The sequence below is a fragment of the Gekko japonicus genome, unplaced genomic scaffold (genome assembly GCF_001447785.1).
Source record: "Gekko japonicus isolate JY-2015 unplaced genomic scaffold, Gekko_japonicus_V1.1 scaffold790, whole genome shotgun sequence".
NCBI lineage: Eukaryota > Metazoa > Chordata > Lepidosauria > Squamata > Gekkonidae > Gekko > Gekko japonicus.
Genome location: NW_015163626.1, coordinates 770,690 through 796,919, shown reverse-complemented (window position 1 = coordinate 796,919; position 26,230 = coordinate 770,690). Strand labels below are relative to the sequence as shown.

The 26,230-nt window shown below is 45.2% G+C and overlaps 2 protein-coding genes across 4 annotated transcripts; one reads left to right on the top strand and one right to left on the bottom strand.

Annotated features, from left to right (window-relative positions):
- Positions 1-1,025: 1,025 nt before the first annotated feature.
- Positions 1,026-12,257, bottom strand: TRMT10B (tRNA methyltransferase 10B). 3 transcript variants are annotated; one of them, XM_015407501.1, is made up of 7 exons: positions 11,999-12,045; positions 11,318-11,527; positions 7,442-7,649; positions 6,669-6,777; positions 5,012-5,136; positions 3,192-3,344; positions 1,026-1,132 (listed from the first exon to the last, which is right to left on the bottom strand). In XM_015407501.1, exons 3-7 carry the CDS (start codon positions 7,628-7,630, stop codon positions 1,037-1,039), a joined length of 672 nt encoding a protein of 223 aa, XP_015262987.1. In that variant the 5' UTR covers positions 7,631-7,649; positions 11,318-11,527; positions 11,999-12,045; the 3' UTR covers positions 1,026-1,036. The 3 variants fall into 3 exon arrangements, with proteins under 3 accessions (XP_015262987.1, XP_015262986.1, XP_015262988.1); XM_015407500.1 differs by lacking the exon at positions 11,318-11,527 and having other exon boundaries at positions 11,999-12,257; XM_015407502.1 differs by lacking the exons at positions 11,318-11,527; positions 11,999-12,045 and having other exon boundaries at positions 6,669-6,775; positions 7,442-7,619.
- Positions 12,258-12,369: 112 nt separating this feature from the next.
- LOC107107233 lies at positions 12,370-25,921 on the top strand. The gene is made up of 5 exons (XM_015407493.1): positions 12,370-12,498; positions 19,234-19,410; positions 21,209-21,308; positions 22,916-23,046; positions 23,800-25,921. The coding sequence occupies exons 1-5, from the start codon at positions 12,454-12,456 to the stop codon at positions 24,076-24,078; spliced, it is 732 nt and encodes a 243-aa protein (XP_015262979.1). The 5' UTR covers positions 12,370-12,453; the 3' UTR covers positions 24,079-25,921.
- Positions 25,922-26,230: the final 309 nt, after the last annotated feature.

The following is a 26,230-nucleotide window of genomic DNA, read 5'->3' as shown; positions in this document are numbered from 1 at the left end:
TTTATTGCAGAAATGATATCCACTTACTCTACATTCCAGCTTTGCCTTTAATGTTCTTAGACATATGTCTAAAGGCAGAGTTATTTATTAACAGAAACATAGGGTTGCCACTGAAAATGGCATCATAAGAACACAAGAGAAGCCAATGTTCGATCAGGCCACTGGCCCATCCAATCCAACACTCTGGGTCACACAGTGGCCAAAAATACCAGGTGCCATCAGGGGGTCCAGCAGTGGGGCCAGGACATTAGAAGTTCTCCCACTGTTGCCTCCCCCCCCCCAAGCACCAAGAATACAGAGCATTACTTGCCCCAGACTGAGAGTTCCTATCTATACCATGTGGCTAATAGCCACTGTTGGACCTCTGCTCCATATGCTTATCTAATTCCCTCTTGAAGCTGTCCGTGCTTGTAGCCGCCACCACCTCCTGTGGCAGTGAATTCCTTGTGTTAATCACTCTTTGGGTGAAGAAGTATCCTGTATCAACTCCTCTGAAACACATTTATTTTTATTTACTTCATTTGTACCTCGCCTTTCTGCCCAATGGGGACCCAAGGCAGCTTACACCATCCTCTCCTCCATTTTATCCGCACAACAACCCAGTGAGGTAGGCTAGGCTGAGAGAGTATAATTGGCTCAAGGTCACCCAGTGAGCTTCCATGGCACAAGAGGGGATTTGAACCTGGGTCTCCCAGATGCTAGCCCAACACTCTTAACCAGTAACTTTCTCACATCTTGATGACATCAGAGTGCTCCTCACCCAACCCTCAGCACCAGCCAATAATGTGGCATGTGAGTAGAGAAAAGCACTGGAATTGCCCATCAGTCACAATGTCAGAAAATGTTTCACTATATTAACAGTCAAAGGAATGTTCCAGTTATGCCGAAGGCAGATGTGCCACTGCAGATGTTTACCATCTAGGCATAACAAAGGCAAAAGTTGAAGACAAGCTTGGGTAAAGTCACTTTAAGAATACACAAAAAAATTCTAAAACCTATTCAAAATAATTAAAAAACTTAACAGGAGTCTTTCACCTCAGCGGCACAACATACCTTCCTCAGCATCTGGAGTGAGGTAAACAATTGTTTCAAATGGAAATAGGTCAAGGTAACTTTCTGGTGTGACATCAATCTGAAAAATAATGTAACAGCCATGTATGAGATTTTTAAAAAACTTTTGGAGAGAGGCATCTGGCCAGGACTGTGTACATTTTAGTGCACTGAAACCAATACCACTTCTTCACCGCTTTTACCCAAGCAGATATTTTTTGGATGGTGAGAAGAGATTTCCAATATATGTTAAGCTCAAGAGTACTTATTTTAGAGTCACTAAAATGCTTTCCTAATCACCCTGGAAAATACATATCCAGAGAAGAAAATGAGTGTTTATTCTGTGCTCAAACGTCGACAACTCCAAAAAAATAGGGGCATTTCCAGGGTTAATTATCACAAAATCCAGTGATTCCACCCCCCTCTTTCCACCTCTTCATCTTCAGTGAAGTCATAATTCATTCCACCTTTGCCTCTCGTGACTCCACCTTCAGAAAAAAATTAAATGATACATGCTGAAGCAACGGATCATAGCTTTAAATACATACTAATAGGGTCTGAACTGGCAAGAACAGGGAAGGAAAGAAATCTTGGGATCACAGCTGACAGCACTATAAGAAGTATTTACATGGTATCCAGCAGCAACAAGAGAGGCTGATTCATAAGAACATAAGAGACGCCAATGTTGGATCAGGCCAAAGGCCCATCCAGTCCAACACTCTGTGTCACACAGTGGCCAGAAATACCAGGTGCCATCAGGAGGTCCAGCAGTGGGGCCAGGACACTAGAAGCCCTCCCACTGTGGACCCCCCCAAGCACCAAGATTCGACACTTGCAACTGTTAATAAAGGGACTGAAAATAAAACAGCTAATATTATAATCCCTGACCTGGGTGGCCCAGGCTAACCCAATCTCGTCAGATCTAGGAAGCTAAGCAGGGTCAACCCTGGTTAGTATTTGGATGGGAGACCACCATGGAAGTCCAGAGCCTCTATGCAGAGGCAGTCTGTGGCAAACCGCCTCCGAAGGTCTCTTGCCTTGAAAGCCCTGTGGGGTCGCCATAAGTCGCCTGCGAGTTGACAGCAGTTTCCACCACCAATATTGTACTGCCCTTGTATAGCCTCATTCAGAATTTTGTACACTGTTCAGGTAGCCATTTTTCTTTCTTTCAAAAAAGGGCACTGGAGTGCAGAAAAGGGCAACCAAAATGACCAAGAGGTTGGAACACCTTCCCCACGATGGAAGGCTGAGACTCCTGGACTCTGTTCGTTTCGAGAAAAGACGACTTGGTGGATTGATAAAATCATACGGTCGAGGAAGAAGATTAACAGAGAGAATTGTTTTGCCCTCTCTCATAATACTAGAATTCAGGGGGCCCCACATGAAATTGATGAGCAGCAAATTCAGGCCAGACCAAAGGAAGTTTAACTTTTAAAAAAATCGACTGACCCTTCCTGGCCCCAAGGAGGCCAAGCTGGCTATTGCCAGGGCCTTTTCAGCAGCGGCCCCATCCTGGTGGAATGAGCTCCCGGAGATCAGGGCCCTGCGGGATCTGGTGCAGTTCCACAGGGCCTGCAAGACGGAGCTCTTCCACCAGGCGTTTAGTTAGGGAGCCACCGCTGCTATAGAGCCCTGGCCCTTGGTTTTGACATCGAGCTGGCACTGCAGGAAATTATGAGCAGAACAACATCTAGGAAGTTGGAATCTATTCTGAAAGTGAGCCGTCTTGGATAACTAATTAATTGCTACCAGGACTTTGTGAATTTGTATCTGTTTTTAACTATTGTGTTTTTATATGATTGTATGTTTTAATTGTATTTATGCTTGAGTGGAGGCCACCCTTATCCTGCTTTGTGGGGAGGGCAGGGTATAAATGAGACAAAATAAATAAAATAAAATAAAGAATAATCAGCTTCCTCAGGGTGGCTCCTAGTGCAGTTGGCTTCAAATGGGGACTAGACAGATTCAGGGAGCAGAGACCCATCAGTGGCTACTAGCCATGGAGACTGAAGGAAAGCCTCCTCATCCAGGGGAGTAATCCTCTGAACACCAGCGCTGGGAGGCAATAGGAGGGGACAAGGGGAGGCTTTGGGTTAGTTCATCGTTTTCACTTCGAACATTCACTTTTTAAAAATACTTACAAGGTAATTGCTAAACCCATCATTCATCCTTAGGCACTCTTCAGCGATTGGACTGTTTTGGACAAACCCAGTGAGGTACAGCCAAAAGGGCTTCTGGGATTTCTTGTTAGCTCCGTACAGCCTTCTTATCTGAGCAGCAAGGCGGCTTATTTCCTTCCAAAAAAGCCAAAAGAAAACAAATTGGAATAACCTCAAAAAATGCTGGCCTTCTGCTTCCTTTCTGCCCATGTACCTTTCAAATCTAAAGTTTTTGTTTCATTCTGGCTGGCTGTTAGGGTGTAGACTTTCCAATTTCCTGGGGGGGGGGCTGGGGCTGGGCCAGAGGCATTGCTTTGCTAGGAGCAAGGGTGGCTCCCGGGGGAGGCTGAGCACCTTCCTGAAAATTTCGGCGGGGGCTGACGCCCCGCCGCCCCCACGAAGATTACAGCCTCTGCTTGGACCCTGCAGTGTGAGTGTGCTGCCCCCAGTCAGCATTATCTGTAGTTTAGTAAAACTGCACTGTATCTTTAAGACTTGTTGCACCTGGGAATTGTAGTCCACAGTTAGGGGTCCCAGAAGCTTCCCTCTGACTGGCTCATTAAGAGCAATTTCCTGAGCTCAGAGGCGCAAAGATAGGAGTTTTATTGCTCTTTTCCGTTTCTTTGTCCATCAACCCTTACTGCAAGGAGAGGGGAAGTCCATCTCTTTCTCACCGCGGCTACTGAACTGACCTAGATCACAAGATGTAACTTTCCACCCAGCTATCTGGTTGATTGTGAGTAAATGATCTTCTGAATGCGTGTGAAGTTGAATAAAGATGATTTAAGCTCTCCTCAGTAGTCTTGGTTGACTCACACCTAGAGAGCTTAGCACAGCTTGCGCGGGACAGGACAGTGAGGGATGCTGAAGATTTGGACAAAATACTATAGACTTAACTAGGTACCTCCCCGTACCACTCCTCTCTAATAAAACAGACAATGGGGTCTAGCTTTTTCTATATTTTAGTAACCTACTTAAAACTAATAAGTAAAGAAGCAGTATGAGGTAGATAAGTAATAACACAGATGTAGCAATATAAATTTGTCTCCCCACTGCAACTTTCCTTCCTCCTCAGGTTTCCCTCAACCATACACAACAAGGAAAACTCTGCTGCTTCCCCACATAGTCCCACAGAACAGACGCAGTCAGCTCTTCAGTCGTGCGTAAGAACCAAATCTTTGGGTCCTTCCGGTGTGACAGAGACTTTTTCAGTCTTTTACATTTTCAGAAAAGCGAGGTTTGCGTATAAATAAATAAAAGGGGAAATGCCAGGCAATGTTGATAGCCCGAACTTAGCTAGGTGAAGGTTGTGAAGCTGGAAAGAGACCACATGGAGACACCCGTCATAGACAAAAGTTCCAAAATAAGCCTTTGATTAGAGCTCTTGTCCTATCTAACAGAATGATCAGTAGCCCCTTTGACCCCACACTTGGGGGGCGGGCAGAAAAATGTCTGAATGCTCCCACCTCCCAAATCTTTCCACCACTCAAATATTTCCAGGGCTTCTAAACTTAGCAATGTCAAGAAGATTTCAGCCTGTCACACTAATTCTGAAAGAGCAGACAGTTTGCGTTTTATTTTTCTGTAATATGGAGAACCACCCAAATGTTTAGCCTCCTCCTCCCAGAATTCCTAAGCAGTACAGTTCAGCAACAGATACATCACAAGGAATGGCTGAAGGAACCCTGTAGTTCTTCTAAGACTCTAATTATGTAGTTAGTAGGTGATGTCTAGCAGCAGAACCATAAGACCCAACTGAGAATAAAAGGGAAGGAGGATCCACTTTCCTTTGCTTTTTCTACCTTTATAGTCATGTGAGTGGTCATACTCAGGTCAACACACAGCCGAGGGCCTGTTTCCTTGGCTCCTAGAAGGCGCTCTCTTGTGATCCTTTTTAAATCTCGCTTACTGAGTTGGGGGGCTGGATCTGAAACACAGAAGGTGAGTGGATGGGTAAGTTACATGGGCGAGGCTGCCAGGGGAAGGGAGCAGAAAAATGTAAGTGGATGGGAGCGATGGAAAGGCATTGCAGGCACATGGGGGGAGGGGCAGAGAAGACAAGTAAGAGAGAGGGGGGAAGAGGGAAATCACATCCCCCTTCTAGTAGTTCCTCATAGATCCCCCATTTCTCTGTGTATAAAGTTTATCTGAATTTCTTGAATATTCAGGTAACCACATGGCCAGTAACTCCCGCCCCCCAAAATGTGGTTACTGTGTTATGTATGGATGTACAACACTGAGTCCAGTGGTACTTTTAAGACTAACAAAGTTTTGTTCAAGGTATAAGCTTTCATGTGCGAGCACACGTCCTCAGATGCTTGCACACGAAAGCTCATGCCTTGAATAAAACTTTGTTGTTCCTAAAGGTGCCACTGGACTCAAACGTCGTTCTGTACAAAACTCTATCCTTGATTGCATAAGCTATTGGTATACAGCAAATCTTAGAAGAAACTAATTTTTGAGAAAAGCAGGCTGGTTCTCTAGAAGACCAGCCGTATAGTCTGCAGCTCAGTGCAATCGCACAGAACGCAGCAACATCTGCGGTGTTCAAATTTCTAAACTCAGGGAACCATTTGGGCATTGACATGCCGGCCAAAGCTTATGGGCAGTCTTCTAAGACATCCTCATATGACTCACAGCACTGACCAGGTCTGCTGGACTTCAGTATCGTCCTGTGTGAACAGAACATGCACCCTAAAGCATTGCTGACAATAGGAATTCTATGCCTGGAAGCACCCAACTACTTTTAATTTTAAAATGGCAGCTGCAGAAGTCTACAGCTTGGGACCACAGTGTCAAGTTCAACCCTAAGTTTCGATTCCCTTCAGTCCTGTTTCTCTTCACCTTCGCTTGTCATGTTAAATTCCTGGGAGGGGGGGTGTTGTTGGAGTGCATGGGAGTAGAGGCTGTAACCTTCTTGAAGCTGCACCCCGAGGGATGGTTCCCGTGGGACTGACCTTGGAGTTCTTTATGCCAGCCTAGGTTTAGATAGGGCACCATATATCTGTCTGCGTTGCCATAGAAATGCAGGGGTTAGGTGTGACGTGTTAAATTTTAATGCTTTACCTTATCTTGTCATTTCCCATGGTTTTGTTTAGTTCTAACAAAAGCTCTTGAACCCACAGCATCATATCTCTAATAAAGCATTACACTGCCAATAGTGTATGTGGAGAGTGAATTGACTGGGGACCGGACACACAGCCGGGATGCTTAACAACTTCCCACAACACCAATATCCCAAGCAGAAATGACTCCAAATGTTGCCTGTATGTTCCACTGGCTTGTTTCAGCTCAGAACAAAGGTACAGGGAAGGCAGAGGCTCCCCCCCCCACACTGTTATCCCAAGCTGAACTGGAGACCCACGGGGGCTAATTAAGAGAGGGGGAATTGCTGGAGAGATCTGATCATGGATCTCCCAGGATCTCACAAAGCTCAGCCTTGAGGATTTTACACTGTACCTCTTTCGTCAGCAAGTTTAGCTCTACGCCGTTCTCTCTCGTGTTTCCGTTTCCTCTTCTTTGCCGAAATTATCTTCTCCCAGTTTCTCTGCTTCCTTAAAACATTTCTCTTAATGGAAAGAAGAGAAAATTCTAAAGGGACTCATACAGAGAACATAGGACTGTCTTGTCAACATTCAAAATGTAGCATCTTTTTTTAAAAAAAAAATTTATTTCCAAATTTTTCACCTATCTATTCAAACACAACAGACACTTAACATTTATGCACAAGTATTGTCTATTTACTTTCATTGCCCTTCTATCAAACCATAGCTAGAATTCATTATCTTTACAAAGGAAGAAAGGCATACCTACAAGGACATTTTTTTTACCCATTGCCAGTGTGGTGTAGTGGTTAGAGGGCTGGACCAGGATTTGGAAGACCCAGGTTCAAATTCTTATTTTGCCATGTTATCTCATTGGGTGTCCTTGGGCCAGTCACACATGCTCAACCTAACCTACCCCACAGGGTTGTTGTGAGAATAAACTGAAGGAGCGGAGAGTGTTGTAAACCACTTTGAGTCCCCATTGGGACAAAATGTGGGGCAAAAATGAAATATATAAATATGATCCCAGTTCAAAATGTAATTGCTGACCAGCTGATAACAGAAAGAACTGAAACCCCTTGGCTGGGCAGCAAGCAGTGACAACCGTTGATCATGCAGCGTATTATGGCTGCAGAGCACCGTCCATTCATTTTCAAATGCAGGACATCTTTCTCACGCAGTACATACCGAATACCCAGTCTCATTTCCCAGGAACTGGCTCCTAACGCTGTCACAGCCCACATCAATCTGCAGGAGCCCAAAAGCATCCCAGAGGTCTTCTCCATTTCCCTGGCAAGCAACTCCATAGTCCGGCTGGCGATCACACAGGTCTCTGCAGGTACTGTCCTCTGCTTCACATTCAGGGTAGGTCATCATTTCTCTGTGCCCTTGTAGGCTGGTTTGGGGAGGAGGGAAGGAGGAAAATGAACACAGAACAGAAAAGAATGTTAAGCTGACAGGGTCAAAGTCCCCCTCCAAGCAACATTTGCTTCCAGCTAGAAGAGGACAACTTCTCACAAGCCAGACAATTGGTCCTTCTACCTCACAAGGGTCTTTTCTAACTGGCTGAAGATCTCCAGAGCCTCAGACTTTCAGCCTGCTCACTATACACGGTGGGGCTGTGGCTCAGGAGTAGAGCTGCTGCTCTCCATGAATAAGGTCCCAGATTCAGTCTCCGGTTGGAAAGATCAGGTAATGGGTGACATGAAAGAACTCTACCTGAGACCGCAAAGAGCTGCTGTCAGTAGACAACACCTTAGGTCTGACAAGGCCCGTAGACACGGTGGTTGGAGAGGGGGTGGTGCCCCATCCATCATTTGTCACGCTCCTCCAATCAGCATTAGGGGTTGGTGTGAAATCTGTCATACATCTTTCAGGTGCAAATTTTGTAAAAAAAGGAAGGAGTTGAGATAAAAAAGTGTGAATCCTGTCATAAATCTTCCAGTTGCTGATCTTTCCCATTTGCTGGGTGGCACGTTAGAAGTCTTGAGTGAGTGACTTACAGAGAAAAGAAGGTTGTATTTCAGGTTTCAGTATCTGGAAGAAGTCTCTCATACTTCTTTAATTCTGCAGACTATGTAAACAGTTGCTTGGGAGGGCATTTTTATAAAGCTTCTACAGAACAGGACTGTACTCTATGTCCCAGTGTATGCTATATATTATTGCCCAATTCCACAGGGATCTTGTGCAATTCCGCAGGCCTGTAAGGCAGAGATGTTCTACTGGGCATTTGGTTGAGGACAGCGATGGCTTACAAAATGGTTGGCACCCTTCCCGGACCTCTGTCCCCTGAAGGATTTAATTCCTTCCCCCCATACTCATCAGGGACACATGGAAATGAGAGGGAACCTTAAAAATTTTCACCACTTGATTTTCATTAATGAATTATATGTGCTGCAAATGGTTTTTATTGTTTTAATCCTGTACATCGCCTACAGCCCCACAATTGTGGGGATTAGACGATCCAAAAATGTAATCAAATAAATAAATAAATAAATAAGTTGATTTGTTGTATGTGGCTCAAGTGGTTAAGATGCTGAACTGCAGACCTGAAGGTCAGTAGTTTGGCAGTTCGAGACCCGAGTGCCTCATGACGGAGTGAGCTCCCGTCTCTGGCCCCAGCTCCTGCCAACCTAGCAGTTCAAAAGCAAGAAATTGCAAGTAGATAAACAGGTACCACTTCGGTGGGAAGGTAACAGCGTTCCGTGTGCCTCAGTGTTTAGTCATGCTGGCCACATGACCACAGAAATGTCTTCGGACAGCGCTGGCTCTTTGGCTTTGAAACGGAGATGAGCCCTAGAGTCGGATTCGACTGGCTTTTGAGCAAGGGAAACCTTTACCTATGTTCTATCATGCTCTTACAGCATCTTTTTCATTTTTGTAATTCCATTTCCTGCACTGCTTGACATAGCATGTTTGAGACTTTTTTGCATTTTTGTAATTTTCGTAAGCCTAGTCCTATTGCATCATTTATTAAGATCTCTCATGCCATCTGATTCCAGTGTTCTATACCATGTCATCCACCTTGAGTCTCAAGTGGAAAATTGGTAAATAACTAATAAAGTATAAATAAATAATAAAGTAAATAAATACAGCACTGTACTCTTTTGCCCCCCACTAGAAATGTTCTGGCTAAGGGCCTGGGTCTGTCTTAGTGTGAGGCAGGTGCACATGTCCCTTCTCTCATGCGTTACTTACAGCACTGAATTCGAGGATGCCTCACAATAGTGAGCTGCGGTGGCTCAAGTGGTTAAGACGCTGAACTGCAGGCTGGAAGGTCGGGAGTTCAGCAGTTCAAGACCCGAGTGCCGCATGACGGAGTGAGCTTCCGTCTCTGGCCCCAGCTCCTGCCAACCTAGCAGTTCGAAAGCAAGAAATTGCAAGTAGATAAATAGGTACCACTTTGGTGGGAAGGTAACAGTGTTCCGTGCACCTCGGCATTTAGTCATGCCAGCCACATGACCATGGAAATGTCTTTGGACAGCACTGGCTCTTTGGCTTGGAAACGGAGATGAGCACCGCAACCCTAGAGTCGGATTCGACTGGCTTTCGAGCAAGGGAACCTTTACCTTTATCTACACTATAATAGGTGGAGCTGCCCTATAGAGAGAGGTTCGTGGAGAAAGACGGAAGGAGCCACACAGACAGGCTGAGCCCCAGGAATCCTCCCAGTCTACTTAGAATTCTCACAGGCTATGGAAAGTTCCAGTGGCATTGTATAAACTCCTACACACTACTGTGTGTAGCATAATACATGCAAATTACAGCACTTGAAGAAGGCAAGGAGAGTCTTCAAGTAACAAATCAGCTCATGGATCTTTATGGAACACAAACATAGAAAGCTGATTCACAGAGTCAGATGACTGGTCCATTCAGTCCTCTATTGCGTGCTCTGGTTAGACTCAAGCAGAGGTTTCATACAGTACAGAGATTCTTTTGAGCAGAGATGCCATGGAACTTGGGACCTTGTGAAGGAAAAGCATGCCTTTGATCACCGAATTGAGGCCCCTTCCCATATTTATTTATTATACAGTTTGTTTGTATATTTGACAGACACATTCCAATAAAATACATTTGATCTACCTGTAATTTTAAAACAAAACAAAACGCTGCATTCACAAATTGTTCTGGGAAATTTGTTTTCCTTAAGGATAAAACAGGCAGCTATTTCTGAAACAAACCCATCAGAGACTGCCCCAATCCTAAATACATTTCCTTGCAAGTAAAACCCCATTGACTTCATAGGGCTAGTCTCTGAAAATAGATCCATGGTTGGTTCACACATACACAATTTAGTTAATTGTTTTATTTATTGATTGATATGATTTATATCCCGCCCTCCCCGCAAAAGCAGGCTCAGGGCAGCTTACAAACATTTCATAAAGTACAATTAAATATAATTAAAAACCTTTCATAGGCATATAAATTACTCAAGGATTGTAGCACCAAGTGGCAATCTGCATACTGAAATGTAATAATGGATCAGGCCAGAGATAGACGTCTGATATCACCTCCAATGCATTGTTTTTTTGGCAGTGGCACCCATTCATACAGTGTTAAGCAAATAAACTCTAAGGAATCAAATGATACTCAGGGCAAAAGTGAACTAACCCAGAACACACACATGAAATCGTGCACTCAAGAGAAATGGGCCCCAATCAACATGGAATAACATAATACATTATAACATGGATACATGGATATACTGCCACGGGGTGGAAAGTGCTGTGAAGTCACGGCTGACTTACGGCGACCTCCTGAGGTTTTCAAGGCAAGGGAGGTTCAGAGGCGGTTTGCCATTGCCCGCCCCCCCGTCGCGAATCTAATATTCCTTGGAGATCTCCCATCCAAATAATGGCCAGAGCCAACCGTGCTTAGCTTCCGAGATCTGCCGAGAGCAGGCTAGCCTGTGCTATCCAGGTCAGAGCTAAACTCCCATAGCAGGTCCCTAAAAATACATTAAAACCGGCTTCGATCCAGGTTGCGGCTTCGACCCACGTGCATTCAGCATCCACATCGCTAAGGCAGTCAACTGACATTAAAAGATCAGCGTTTGTAACTTACGTCTCTAGAAAGCTAAGCAAAGACAGGATAATATACTACAGTCGGCTCTTCCACCAGCAGGAACTGAACGCGATTTCAGAAACAAGAGTTGCGACTTTCGCACGTTTCTCGAACTGAAGGTTCTCCCTGCGGAACTTCCCCAAACGTCACCACCGTAAAGGAACCTGCTGCATTCTAGGAATTGTAGTTGATCACATCGACAATCCCCTCCTGTTCAAAAAAGCGCACAGACTACAGATCAGGCGCGAAAGGTTCCCCCGCCTCCCCCAGCTCCGGGAAGGCGCCCTTTAAATCCTTAAGGCCAACAGCGCCTGATGTGAAAGATCCATGGTCTCAGAAAAATTTAAAATATATACACCTTTTTAATATTTGAAATCATTTTTTATATTGTGTTTTTATTTGAGGCCCCAGCAGATTGCGAGGCCCTAAACTGTAGCTTATTTAGCTTATGCGTAAATCCGGCACTGCCGGCCACCATCTGCTCAGGTGGGACCGCCCCGCACGCCTGATCTCCAAGCCGCATAGCCGGTCCCTTTAAATCTTGCAGCCGGAGGGGATGCCGCTGGAGGTGGTTCTTGGTGGGAGCGGGAAAGTTCCCCTGCTTCGTTGCTTCCGGAAGCCCCCCCCCATGTCTCCCTGCTGGGACGAAGACGGACCTGGCCAACCCTACGTGATACGTACAGGCAGAACTCCACATTTGTCATTTAGCTTCCCAGAGTTGTCGTTGCTGCTCTTTCTTGGTTAGCAAGTCATGGCCCTTTGGGGAGAGATCCACCGCTATTGATCAGCGGAGTGCTTAAAAACGCCGCTCACACCCGTCCGCGGCCGGATTCCTTTCCCTGCTTACCAGAGAATCCACCCCCCTAGAACTTCCATCTTTTTAACTGTGCGGGTTTTTATTACCACGTTGGTCGTGCGCCCTCCCTCGCCCCGTCTTCTTCTTCCGCCCCCCCCCCTTTCTTCTCTTCCTCCAATTAGCTCTTCTGGCTTCGGGGGAGGAAGACGGTCACGACGTCGAAATGGGGGCGGGCTCGGCTGGCCCTGGTTGCGCATGCGCGTCTGGTGTCGCCGAGGGGGCCTTGGGTCCGAAAGCGCCGAGCTTCCCTGTCTTTGCACCGTGTCGTAGTTGGCGAGCCATGCTGAGCCGTCTCCTGCAGTTGCGCCGGCCGGGCTGCCTGCCCGTGAGTACCGTCGCTGCGTGTTCTGAACTAAGGCAGAGGTGCTTGCCAGGGGTCTGGGCTGTCGCTGCGGCGATGCCATGCTGCCGTGTGGTGGAGCAGAGGGGGGTGGCCATGTGCTATGGCAGCTGGGAGAAGGGGTGTGGGTGTCGCGCCTTGGGACTGCCTGCATCTTGCACTGGCACGGCTCGTCTTCGTCCCACGCGATTACATGGCCAGCTAGAGTGAGGTGATGCTTTACTCCCGTTGGAGGACTTCCTTACCCCGCACCCCCACTCCCCAGATGTGATGAACTGCCTTTGGCTGCTGAAGGGCAGTAGAGTCTAATGGCTAAAGCATTGGGTCTCCCTTGAAGAGCGAGGGGGACAAAGTTCGAGAAAGAGAGAAGATCCCGCATTAAGACAGAGCTCAAAGCACTTCCTCCTCCCAGCGATAGCTTTATCTTGCAGCCCCCCCCCCCCCTTTGTTAAAAACAAGAGGTATCGAAAATATTGGCCCTTCTAGCCAATTCTGGCTCCTGCCTTCTTCCTTGAGTGGATGGCTTCAGACTGAAATCTGAAGCACCCTTATTATTCAACTCCAGGTGCTCTCAGATCACTTACATAATTGTTTATTTTTGTTTTATTTATAGCCTGCCTTACTTGTGGCTCAAAGAAGGATTAGGAATAAAAGGGAGGCGGTAAAATCAGCATAGTAGTATATTGCACAAAGTATACACTACAATACAGACCATAGTGCAGGAATTACAAGATTAGGAAGCAGTGCAGTGAAGTGTTAGATCGTGTACAATAAAAAATTGGATTATAAAATTAGAAAACAATGCAAAGAATAACCCAGCATATAATGCATAGAGAAGGCTGCCTTCAATTAAAGATTAAATCAAAGCATTCAGGCTCATCTTTTGAAAAGCCTAAATTCTTATTAAATGAGTTATTAGAAATAAAGATTATCTTCCAGGTAGTGGTTGTAACCCTCTCATTATGTCAGTGTTAGGTTATTGTACCAGTCCGCAGGTACTCCAGTTCGTAGACACAAGCTGCACAGTATAAGGCTTCTGTGTGCTTCTACTGACTGCTGATTGGTTGGGGGATTTGAAGCGTAAGCTTAGAGATTTCTCTGAAACAGTATGCCTCTTGCTGCACTAAACGCAGGCCTCTCTGCTTTGGAGAGGGAGTCCAGCCCCCTTTCTGAAATAAACTGTACAAAATAATTATTCAACTGAGTTGTATTCTTGGAGATTGTAGGGTAAACACTGCTTTCACTGGGCGCTTCTTTTCCCATCGCTTCATCTCTTGCCAGATCCACTTTCAAATCTTGCCGTACATACGGGGAAGTAAATACCACTGAGTCTGGTGAGATTAACTTCCAAGTAAAGCATTCCTTGAATTGCAGCTTTTGGGGGTTGAGCTGGTGCTTATAGAAGTATAAGAGTGGGGAGTAAGGAGCAGCTGTCTGCTTCTTCCTTAACAGCCACTCTGCTGGTGTGCTTTCTGGTGGTGGTCAATGTTCCCTCTAAGCTGTGGAGTCTTGTGAGCAAAAATTCTACTTTGTGAACTACTGGCATTAAAGTGGTGAGTGAGTGATTTGGCTACTACATAAATTAGTTTGCTCTGGAGCCATCCTTTTTGAGCTAAGACTAAAATGTGTGAGCTGGAGACTAAAAAACTGTGAGCTGGCTCACACTAACTCATCTTAGAGGGAACACTGGTGGTGGTAGGGGGAGGCAGCATGAAAGGGAGAAGGAATCCAAATTGCCCTTTTCCAACAGCTGCTTTAAAGACGGTCTGAAAATCTGGTCACAGGATGTGGAAGTAGTCATTAGACCATCCATATGCATGAAAATTATAATAAAACATTCTAGATACTAGATACATAATATAAACAGAATTCAAATTTGAGCCTAGTTATAATACAATTTCCATATCTTCATGATCCACACACAAAATTTAGCAACCTGGTAAGTAATTCTAGGATTCATGTCAGATAGAAGATATCCAAGCCTGGCTTTATTTGTGTGACCAACAATCTTGTCCGGTAGAGATGTATTAATCCCCAAACAGGCTGCATATAGTATGTACAACTAAAAAAACATATACCCTAAAGCACTCAACCTCCTTTAAGGGGCATGTACATAGTTTTCTGTATAGGGAGTTTTCTCACACCTACCTTCAAGTATTGGAGAGGGGAGAATAAAACACCTTGCCAGGGTAAATGCCCTTCTAAAGTTGTTTACTTCCAGAGAGGCCAGGTAACCTGCTGGCTCAACAGATGTGGAAGTTAACCTTGACTAACTCTGTTTGGTATAACGCTAAACTGCTTGGGCTATGCAGTGGTTTTCATTGCAGGCTGTAATTGGCGTTGCCTGCCTGTGTTTTATTCTCTATCGGCCCTGGTTAGTACTTTGGATGGGAGACCACCAAGGAAGTCCTGGGCTGCTGTGCAGAGGCGGGCAGCGGCAAAATCACCTCTGTTTGTCTCCTGCCTTTAAAACCCTGCGGGGTCACCATAAGTCAGCTGCAACTTGTCCCTCCCAGCATAAAAGATTGCAACAGGATGGAAAGTTCGGCACTCCCTAACCTCACTGTGCAGTCCTAAACAGAGTTATACCCTCCCAAGTAGACTGAAGTTGAAGGGCTTTGAAGGGTGCAGCTCTGTTTAGGATGACACAGTATGTATTATTGCACACATCGGTGCATTGCTGGGACTTCTGAGACATTTGCTTTGTCTGCCTGCTTTTATTGGGTTTGCTCAGTAGCTCTGCCCATCTGGTCTGTGTGAAACATACCAGCAGCTTGCTTTTAGCCCTTTCATAAACCATTCACGAGGGTTCCCCCCCCCTTTTGATTCTCTGCTGCGTCTTTTTAGCTGCAATTCTCGTTGAAATCAATTAGATCAATGCTGGACTCCATCTCCTCCCAGCAGCTTGCTTTTAGCCCTTTCATAAATCATTCACGAGGGTTTTTTTCCCCGTTTTGATTGCCTGCTGCGTCTTTTTAGCGGCAATTCTTGTTGAAAACAATTAGATCAACGCTGGACTCCATCCCCTTGTGTGTTCTAACTGTCCCCCAGTGCAACAGATGCTTGTTCCTAGATAACATCAAAGCGGAGGATAATCGTGGTTATAAAAAGTCTAAAATAGAAATGTGTTTTTGATGTTCACAAAACAAAAGGGAAGTTGCTCCTTATACAGGCTGCCCTGTAGTAATGATTCTTCTGTACCTTCCTCCTTTCTTTTAAAATAAAAACTCCACGACAGGAAGGGATTCTTTTCGGTATGGTGGTGACCTACCCAGGGCAGGCCCAAGGTTTTTTGGCACCCTAGGCAAACAATGACCTCAGCATCCCTCTAGTTCAGCATTCCATTTTCTACAGTGGTCAACCAGATGCTTTCAAGAAGACAGTGAACCCAAATACAAAAGAAAGCAATAGAAAGGGCAGGGGCAGCAGTTAGGGATGCTTGGCCTGTGACCCACTTTCAGAGGCTTTGCAACCCACTTCTGGGTCCCAACCCACAGGTTAGGAAACACAGTCCTATTGGGTACAATTTTTCCTGCAATGGGGGTCCAGCTACCTATCTGCTCCCCCTCCTGCAGTTGTGAGCCAGACGTCCTCTACAAATAGAGGAGAGGGCCATAATCTTGGGCTGTTGTGCCACAAAACTGAGAGCAGCCAGCTAGAACCCAGGTTAAAAGGTGATGACAACCTTTAGGAGAACTGAACATTCCCCAAAGCTCAGCAGGTGCTGGCGTGTCAAATAGCTGAAGAGTCTTGAAAAGTGTTTTTGCCATATATCAAAGGAATCACTGATCAGATGGGAAAACTTACGAAAAAACACAACCTACAAACAGTATTCAGACCCACCAGAAAAATACAACAGATACTACGATCAGCAAAAGACAGAAGAAACACCCTCACTTCTGCAGGAGTATACCACATACCATGCAGTTGTGGACAAGTTTACATTGGGACCACACAGCATAGCATTCAGACAAGAATAAAAGAACATGAAAGACACTGCAGACTGGGTCAACCTGAAAAATCAGCAGTAGCTGAACATTTAGCCTAACTAACAGGACACAGTATTTTGTTCCAAGACACTAAAAGGTTGGACAACACTTCCAATTACCATGTCAGATTACACAGGGAAGCCATTGAAATTCATAAACATAAACACAATTTCAACAGGGACGAAGAGTGTTTAAACATAAATAGGGCATGGTTTCCTGTCCTGAAAAACACAAAAGGCTGAGAAAAAACAAAAGGCTCTACATCTGACAATAGCACTACAGATAAGATTAGAATTTCAACAGCTGATCCACATACAAAAGAACTTTCTCAGGAAGCAAGAAACCTCCTCAGGAAACAATCCATATACAAAAGAACCTCCTCAGGAAAGCTCCTCCATTAGCATGTTCATAGCCTGGGGAACTCCTACAAGATAATGACTCAGCCCTACCCCACCTTCCTGAGTAGATATAAATTACCTGCCTACCATTTTTCTTCTCACCTTGACACAGAGAGTACTCCATCTTTCTGTGTTATACCTCTGAGGATGCCAGTCACAGCTGCTGGCAAAACATCAGGTCCTACAATGCCACAGCCATACAGTCCGGAAAAATCTACAACAACTAATGCTTCAATATGCTCGCTATACTGTATCTTATTACCTCTGAATGTCTCTTATTTTGGGATTTGCTTAACAATAATAAAAAGCTTTCTTTAACATTGAGAGTGATCAGTCATCATCATAGCTTGTAAAAAATCCCAACAAATCTGACTATATGACAAGTAGTCCAGGAGAATCGCTATTTAACTTAGACACAAATTACAGAGAACAATGGCATCTTATTTAACCATTATTTTTCCATTCACTACTAAAAGCAAATTAACAATAAATCTCCCTCAGCAGATATTACACAATCTCATTTTCTCCTCTCTTGCTGTTTTCCTCTTCTTCCCTGTGGCACCATCTTGCTGTATCAGGAACTGGCCATCTCAAACCAAAGTCCCTTCTCCTTTTTCCAGGACTGTTCTGCTTAAATTCTTGCCTTCAATCATAGGGGTTGTTCCAATTTGCTTTTCACTGCCCGACTTGAAGAGAGTCTCGTCACCTTACTGCCCAGCAGACTTAATCAGAACATAACCATGGAGGATACGCCTTCGCTTTAAGCCTCGCTTATGGCCGGGACTCTGTAATCAGCGGATAATTAGTGACAAAGGGAACAGGTTTTTAAGGCAGCTCTCTTCACTAGTGCTGGCAACTGATCGCATGATTGAATCGCTGCACCTTGGACCCTGCATCCTGTTTCCTGACTTTCAGCTTGACTCTCTCTCGGCTTTTGACTCCGGACTGCGTGACATCATTTTTCTGACTCCCCGACCTTGGAAAGTGTAACCTGACTCTGAGCAACGGCTTTCGGCTTGACAACTCTGACTGCTAATCTCTGGTAAACCTCAGACTGTGCAAGTGACCTGATATTTTGGACTGTTCTTTTGTTTCTCTACTTCTCTGGTGCCCTGACCGCTGCCTGTGTTTTTGTATACTCCGTGCCTTGCCTAGCCCGCCCGCCAGGGCAATCGTGACACTCCCCTTGGAACTCGTTCCACCAGACAGAAGCCACCGCCGAAAAAGCCCTGGCCCTGGTTGCACCCAACTTGATGTCCTTGGGGCCTGGAACAACCAATAGGTGTTGCACCTCTGACCGTAGTGCTCTTGGGGGAACATATGGGGAAAGGCGGTCCCTTAGGTATGCTGGACCCTAGCCATCAAGGGTTTTATAGGTAAGAACCAGCACTTTGAAGCAAATCCATGACTGGAGACCTTTCGCAAAGGTCCCCAGGGGGTGCGGACATTCGCACCACCTCTCTAACTGCTGGTTTGCGAGCTGCCTCCCTGGGAGATCCCAGGAGACACAGCCGCTATCAGCTCGCTGAAACGCCGCCCCTCAGTACTCCATCTTTCTGTGTTATACCTCTGAGGATGCCAGTCACAGTTACTGGTGAAATGCCAGGTTTTACAATGCCAAGACCACGGCCACAAAACTCGGAAAATCTACAGCAGCTAATGAACTCCGGCCATGAAAGCCTTCGACAATAGTCTTGAATCTGTCACCACTTCGGAGATCTGCTTGAGGCGGCTAACAAAATTAAAAACAATTTAGTAACAAAAATCCTAGGAACAATGCAAAATATAAAACCCACCAACAGTAGAACTAATAATAAACCTACAAGGAACATAAAGCAGCAGTAGAACAGTATCAGTATAAAATAATACTTCAGGACAGGGCGAACATAAAAACAACTGTAAAGCTGGGATGACCTTCAGTTCAAAGCCTAGGTTAAAGAAGAGTGGGTTTTTGCTTGGTGCTTAAGGTACAATTTACGTTATAGCCTACCTTCTCACTGAGGCTCAAAGTGGATTACTGAATCTAAAACAATGCAATCAGACTATATAAAATAAGGTGCAGCCAGGCACATATCCTGGAGGACTGCATTCCAAAAGTGAGGGGCCACCACTGAGAAAGCCCTGTCTCTAGATCACTTCTGCAGGTCGGGGCGCCAACAGCAGGGTTTAGGATGCTCTCATGCTGGTGGGATGGATAGTACATGAGGTGGTCCTACATTTGATACGTAAACTACAGTAAACCATATGACGAGCTAGTGATGCAGATGATGCCCAGTATACAAAACCGCAATACTGTGTCACACAGAAGGTATCCTGTCCACCTTTTCTTTTAGCTTCTGCCTCTCAGAGTGTCGGGGAGCTTTTGGGGAGGACCCCAAACGGTAGCCTCGAACCATGCCTACAGCACCGACAGCGGGAACCTTGACAAGTCCATTGGGCGATACCCAATACCGAATAAGAAAGATTTGCCCTATGATATAGTGGAACTCATGGAGGAAATGGAAGTAAAGGTAAGAATGATGTATGTGTGTGTGTGGGGGTGAGGTGTGCAATCCAGGGACCTTCAAAGCAGATTGTTCAACCCTGGTTTTTAACTGTGTATTTTTTAAAAATAGCCCTGGCCCAACCTGATTATCCAGAAATGGTACGCTTTGTGGTAAGATCTTCCCACGTGAAGTTCCACTTGGGACTACACTGTGTACCTTTGACCAGATATAGCAGTTGTGTTATTACACCCCCACAAACATGTGAACATACATCCAGATTAATCAGGGAGATTAGCTTGCATGTTTGTGTGGGGTACAGAAAGTAAGGATCTTTTACCTAAAGAGGTGGCTGTGAGTAGCAAGTTTGCAGCAGGAGTAGGATGACAGAGACCTGATTTAAAAGGAATACAGCGTTTATTGAGGGAGTTGGTACAATAGTTGGGGAGGGATTTATCCTAAGCAAATACTGTCAGCATAATCAAAGCAGAGACACATTCTTTATTCTAACTAATATAGTGACAACAACCAAACATTAACCAGAGCTACTCCAAATTGGAGCAGGAGTTACTCTTTCAGCTAAAGGTGTACATGTGGTTTGGAAAATGGGGAGAGCAAAGGATTACCTGTCCTATTCTGCAAAAAAATCAGAGGGAAGAAGGAGGGATCCAGTGTGTGTGTGTGTGTGTTGGGACAGGAGTCTGTTGTAGTTCCATTGGTATCCAGGATCAGATTCCAGTTACTGGCTCTAATACCAGGGCAATTATACTGTTTTTGGCCCATAGCATAAAATAGGTTCTGTTCAAGAAGCAAAAGATTATGACAGAAGATAAAGGAATGCTTGAGAGTTGGGCATCTTATCAGGAATTAATAATTATCGTATGGCATTGTGTGTAGAATAGCCAGGAGTGCCTAAGATTGTGTGGCAACCACAAGTTCTATCTCTTTAAGCATTATGCCACTCTAGGTGGCGATCTAGACTTGTTTTTAAGGAAAGAGATGTTTCAGAGGTGGTTTTGCCATTGCCTGCCTGTGCATCACGACTCTGGTATTCCTTGGAGGCCCCCCTTCCAAATAGTAGCCAAGGCTGACCCTGCTTAGCTTCCGAGATCTGATGAGATCAGGCTAGCCTGGGCTATCCAGGTCAGGGGCTTATCAGAAGAAGACGATAGAACTGACTAAACAGCACCAGGGAAGGGCAACAAGAAGGGAAGCTCTTGGTTGAATTATAATTCATGATTATAGAACTGGAGACGTGAAGCTGAGTCATATATTCAGCGGGATCTGTGGGGAGAATGGGAAGATTTGAATCAGAGGCTCCAGACTGTCAAAGGGCACTTAACATTCAAATTGTATTAATGGTCAGTGATTGCACATCATGTAAAAGACAGTACAGGAGGAGGCGTCAATGTCTTTTAGCCTGGCATGGTTTAATTGCTGTCGCCCTGTTGGCACTCCCTGATTTTTCCCAGAAAGGCTTCCTTGGAGGCATTGGCTGTGGCTGTTGTCCCAAGAGCCTCTACTTTGTTCACCGCTGCAAGGTTCTCTGTGAGATATCAAACATGGCAGTTGCTCACTATGTTCTCTGTGTGCCTTGTTGGACTTGCTCATGGTGTTACATGCACAGGACATACAGTCAGGCTGGGAGGGAGGGGTGTGCAGGTGAATGGGGGGGGGCTGGCAACAATTAGCAGAAGGCAGTGCGCGCTGGGGCTGCAGGGCTGTGGCATGTGCTATGGCATTCAGCTGCTCAGCTGACTGAAGTTGCTACTTGCTGTGGGTATCTTCATTTAAGGTGTCTTCATTTCCCCCCTTCTTAAAACAGACAGGTTTTTTGCCCAATGTATTTAAGGCGATGGCTCATCGACCAGCAGAATTTAGAGCATTCTTTGCTTACTACAACGCCATTATGAACAAGGAGACGGGTAAGAACAGTTCTGCTCAGATTGTAACCAGATGGAAGCTTCTGTCCTCATATGACTATCGTAAAACATTATTGGGTCAGGGAACCACAAGCTCAAGCTGTTACCTCAGTTCCTCTCTTTTTCCACATACACCCTCCAGTATAGCAGATTGCCGCCTGCTTCCCTCAGCCACTGTTCTTGAAGACTGCACTCCCAGATGTCCCCAAATATTGCCCCCCCCCCGTTACTTCCTGCATCTAGATGATCTTCTCTGCCAGCTTCTGGGAATTCGACTGTTTGCTGTTCTGATCTTGGAACAAAAATCAAATTTAAACAATGACACTCTGCAGTCACTGACTTGTGATTAAGAGGGACCTTGGAATTGCCACATGCCCTGTGCAGTTCCTGATTGCAGCATGCACATTTTTGTCTCAGCTCAGGAAGGACGGCTCCAGAGCAAACTAATTGACGCATCGCCAAATCACTCACTCAGAACTTTAATGCGAACAGCTCACAAAGTAGAATTTCTGCTCACAAGACTCCACAGCTTAGAGGGAGCGTTGCTCTGCAGTCACTGATTTGTGATTAAGAGGGACCTTTGAATTGCCACGTGACCTGTGCAGTTCCTGATTGCAGCATACTGGTGACTACTTAAGCTCTTGACCAGAGACTGCCAATGGCTGCCAGTGTATTTTCAAAGATCCCCAAGTCCACGCTGAAAGTAAGAGGTGAAATGCTGAACAGCTTGACAATTCTTTGATGTTTCGGCATATGCTGAAGAGGTGAGGCTTTTAAAGAAAAGTTATAACTTAGGCTGAAAGTGGCTTGCCTCCTCAGCAGACCCCGTAGGACCTCCAAGGAACTCCTTGGCTGTGTTTGCTGTTCTTCCCCATGCATGCTCAGCCCAACTAATCTTGCTGTGCAGTCCTGTGCAGACTTGTTCCACTCTAAGCCCACTGAAATCAATGGGCTTAGACTGGACTAACAATGCATAGGATTGCACTGGCAGTGTCTAGTTTTGTGTAGAGAACCTTGCAGCTTCTGAAAGTGAAGCACAGCCACAAGTCTTGTTCTCTGTGATTGTAGTTTAAGAACTACTGCAGTGTAGAGTAGTGGTAAATGCATTCCATATGATTAATGATTAACAAAGGAACATTGCAGGATGTAGGACAATAGGATGCTATTGCTAAGTGTGCCTTGACTTTCACATTCTCTTTCATTTTCTGTGTTTACTATGGAACCTCAGGTCAGTGGAAAATATAAACCTGAGTATACCATTATAAATAGTTTACCCGAGTATACCATTATAAATGGTTTACATGTCTTAAGGCAAGTGCCCACTCTGAACCCATTTATTTCAGTGGGCTTAGACTGCGGGAGCCCTACATTGAATTGGGTTGCAAATATCCTCTGCTTTAAAGAATGTGCAGTTGATTTTACTCCAGCGCAGCATCACAGTTCCTTAGGACATAACTGTATTGCTAAAATTTTATGCATGGGGGGGGGGACACACATCAGTTTCAGTATTTTGAGAAAGCAACTGCAGAGTACAGCAGCAGAAGCCTTGTGAATCAGTCACAAAACGACTCCTGAAACATGAACTGGTCTTATGTTACTGTAATCCACAGGAAACCTAACCAAGGCGGACAAAGAGCTCATTGTTGTGGCCACAAGTATGGTTAACAGGTGTCCCTACTGTGTGATTGCGCATAGCGCTTTGCATCGGATATACTCTAAGAAACCGATGGTGGCAGATCAGGTCAGTTCCTGCCCGGTTCCCCTCTCTGACTCCTGTGCTTTTTTGGAGAGAGGTTGGTGGTGGTTTCCTGTAGCAAACATGTGTAAGGCTGGCCTTTTTGCCCCTCCTCACTGTAACTGGATGTTTGGGTCACCAAGGAAGCGAACGTCACATAGATGTTTAGGATGCGCTTGGCAAACAGAAACCTGAATATTCTGCGTTAGATTTGTATAGATTTGAGTGATGGTGGTTTTGATGTGTAAACCAGTCTTGCAAAATGTGCACAACACTTTTGAGTAAGAAACGGAAAGATTCCTAAAACGTCACCAAAAATTATGGAATGTTGATGCTGTGTATTCAGTAGCATATAGTTGAAGCTACATTGTAAGACTTGATTAGATGAGAATGCATTGAAAGACCTTTTTAACAAGAAGGGGGAGGGCTCTTACCTGAAAGTTCCTTAGTCTTAGAATTGTAGAGAAAAGAGCATTTTGGAAGGTTCGTCTTGTCGGCATTGTGCTATAAGGCTGAGAGGTTAAACCTTCCAAAAATGCCCTATTAAAGATGCAGGAGTTCTATCATCCTCTGCATCTGACCTATCCTGTCCCAAAAAGCAAAACATTCTGATTGGAGTTCACCTCTTATTGGTTAAGATTCTGCTTTTATTTGATGCCTGGCCCCGGCTGATCTGCCTGGCCTCAACAGAATCCGAGTGTTGTTTCCTTTCCTACGCCCAAAGTTCATGATTGATCATAACTTTGCTTTTTTCTGCAGGTCACAGTGAACTGGAAACTGGCTGACCTAACTGCCCGGGAGATGGCTATCCTGGAGTTCGCGCTTGCTGTTTGCCGTGCGGAGAACATCACCGAAGAGCACTTTCAGAAGCTAGAGGCGCATGGGTTTGACCGGGAAGATTGTTGGGACATTGGTGCCATTTCAGCCTTTTTTGCCATGTCCAACCGCATAGCTCACCTCATGGATCTGCACCCCAACCAGGAATTCTACACCATGGGAAGGATACCAAGAGAAAAAGGGGAGACGGTGTCTTCTTAATGAAATTCGCTGGCTCCCCCCCAGCCTTTGCATGGAAAAACCTTTTTCTGACTCTTGCCTGCAGGGCGTGAGGTCAGAGTGGCAGACAGAATGGAAATTGGACTTCCTGTTGCGCAAAGCCTCGAGGGCATCTTCCAGTCAGACCTTCTTGAAATGAGGTCCTTCAAAGATGTGGCAAGATCAGGTGTTTTCCGCTCAGCTTCTCTGGATCGTGATGCAAGAGCTGAGTGATATATTACTGTTTGGAAAGAAGTTGCAGGATTCTCGCTTTCGTCTTATCTATAATTTCGTTTAGCAGGGCTGGCTTAGGGTTTTGCATATGCAATGGCCACGAGTTGTGGGAATTGGTCACACTGCCCTTGTGTGAGAGAGATCCGAGCAGAGGGGTTTTCCCCCTCCGTTCTCTCAGCCAGTCTTGTTCCTTTACGTAACAGAACTGTTGTTCTGATAGAGGGGTTGAGACATCGGGAAACTTTAGATCGTCGAAGGCGTCTTCACAACATTTTTGACATTGAGACTAATAATTGTCAAGAAAAGTCTGTGCTTATAGTGTAGGGATGGTGACATCCGCATCTCTTTTTCATCTGGGAAGCAGATAACATACACAGCAGTTTCTGAGCCACGTATCTGTCAAAGATTGTATCCACCATGGAAAAACAGAAGTGGCTTCTGGATCTGAACCAGAGCCCTCAGAGAGTCTTTCCAGTTACTTCTTTTTCCAGAAGAATATTTCTGCCTTTTTTGCTTCAATAGTAGTGGGCCCAGCCCCTGCACTGCAGAGCCGGAAGAGTCCCCTCTTCCCTTGATAGAGCCCATGATAGCCAGTTGGGGTGGGGAACGTTGTGTCTCTTGATTTTTACTGTATGGCATATGCACTTGATAAAAGCAGACACACTGAGTTGGGGTGGAGGGGAATGCAGGCAAATAAGTAGACTGGCAAGCAATTAAAACCAGTGCTGAAGGTCTAGGGAGAAACTAAAGACTGGCCAGGGGTCAATGTCACTTGCCATCTTCTGTGAGCAGTCCTCTTGCTTTTGTGGCCGCCTTGCCTACCAAAACGTTTTGTTCAGTAATCTGATTCCTAACAATTGCAACGGTTCCTTCATTGTAGCAATTTATGGAGACCCAAAGCAGCTTACAACACTGTTCTCCCTGCTTCCATTATTATCCTCCCACCAAGAACCCAGTGAAGTTAGGTTAGGCTGAGATAGACTGAGTGGCCCAAGTTCACCCAGTGAACTTTCAGGGCAGAGTATGGATTTGAACTTGGGTGTCTTGGATCCTGGTATGCAATGCCAGCTAGTCTGATCACTGATAGGTCTTATTGCTGCAAAACAGGACCAAGAGGGATTTCTGGTCTGATACATCCTGGGAGGAGAGTGAGGAAATGCTGGGGGGAAATCAGAATTTTTATTTATATGTTTAGCATTGAGTGGAAGCAGAAAATGGAGAAGGGAATCATGCCAAAGTACCTCCCTTATTAACAGCAAAGTATTAGTAAAGTGATTGTTCTCAAATGGCAAAAGGGTTTTTTTTTGGCCATCCTGTTCTTTACAATTTGGTCTGTCCAGAAATACTGTAAAAATCTCCAAATCAGTAATTGGTTAGTAGTTTGCATTGCTTTTAAAATAACTACTCCTCATTTGTACTACTGCTTTAGTAGCATTACTGAGTCTAACATTGAACCATTATAATGTGTACATTTTACAACTGTTAGTATAAACTTTGTCAAACAGCCTCTGTGTATGTTTTGTTGATACAAGCAAGCAGACAGCCAGGGTGGGGTGTAGTGGTTAAAGTGTCAGACAGGGATCTCAGGGACCCAGGTTCAAATCCATACTTTTGCCACATGGAAGATTGCTGGGTGACCTTTTGTCAGTCATGCACTCTCAACCTAATCTGCCTCACAGGGTGGTTGTGAAGATAAAATGGAGGAGAGGAGAAAAATGTAAGCTGCTTCGGGTCCCCATTGGGGAGAATCCTTTTTTGTTTTTCCTGTCTAGCATGGAATTGGTTGTCATGTAACAGGAAAAAATATGACTTCTGTTCTCAAAGGCAATAGTATACACACACTTCATATCCAACACATTTTACCAAATGCTGTAGAGACAGACAGCTCAATTAATTTCACCCTCAGGCTACTTACTGACTT

Excerpts from the sequence above, each read along its gene's own strand:
- LOC107107233 (XM_015407493.1), top strand. The coding sequence starts at position 12,454 with ATGCTGAGCCGTCTCCTGCAGTTGCGCCGGCCGGGCTGCCTGCCC. Across the intron at positions 12,499-19,233 it reads GCCGGCCGGGCTGCCTGCCC|CTTCTGCCTCTCAGAGTGTC; the intron begins GTGAGTACCGTC and ends CTTTTCTTTTAG. Across the intron at positions 21,309-22,915 it reads CATTATGAACAAGGAGACGG|GAAACCTAACCAAGGCGGAC; the intron begins GTAAGAACAGTT and ends TGTAATCCACAG.
- TRMT10B (XM_015407500.1), bottom strand. The coding sequence starts at position 12,021 with ATGACAAATGTGGAGTTCTGCCT. Across the intron at positions 5,137-6,668 it reads TAAACTTGCTGACGAAAGAG|ATCCAGCCCCCCAACTCAGT; the intron begins GTACAGTGTAAA and ends TCTGTGTTTCAG. Across the intron at positions 1,133-3,191 it reads ATGGGTTTAGCAATTACCTT|ATTGATGTCACACCAGAAAG; the intron begins GTAAGTATTTTT and ends ATTATTTTTCAG.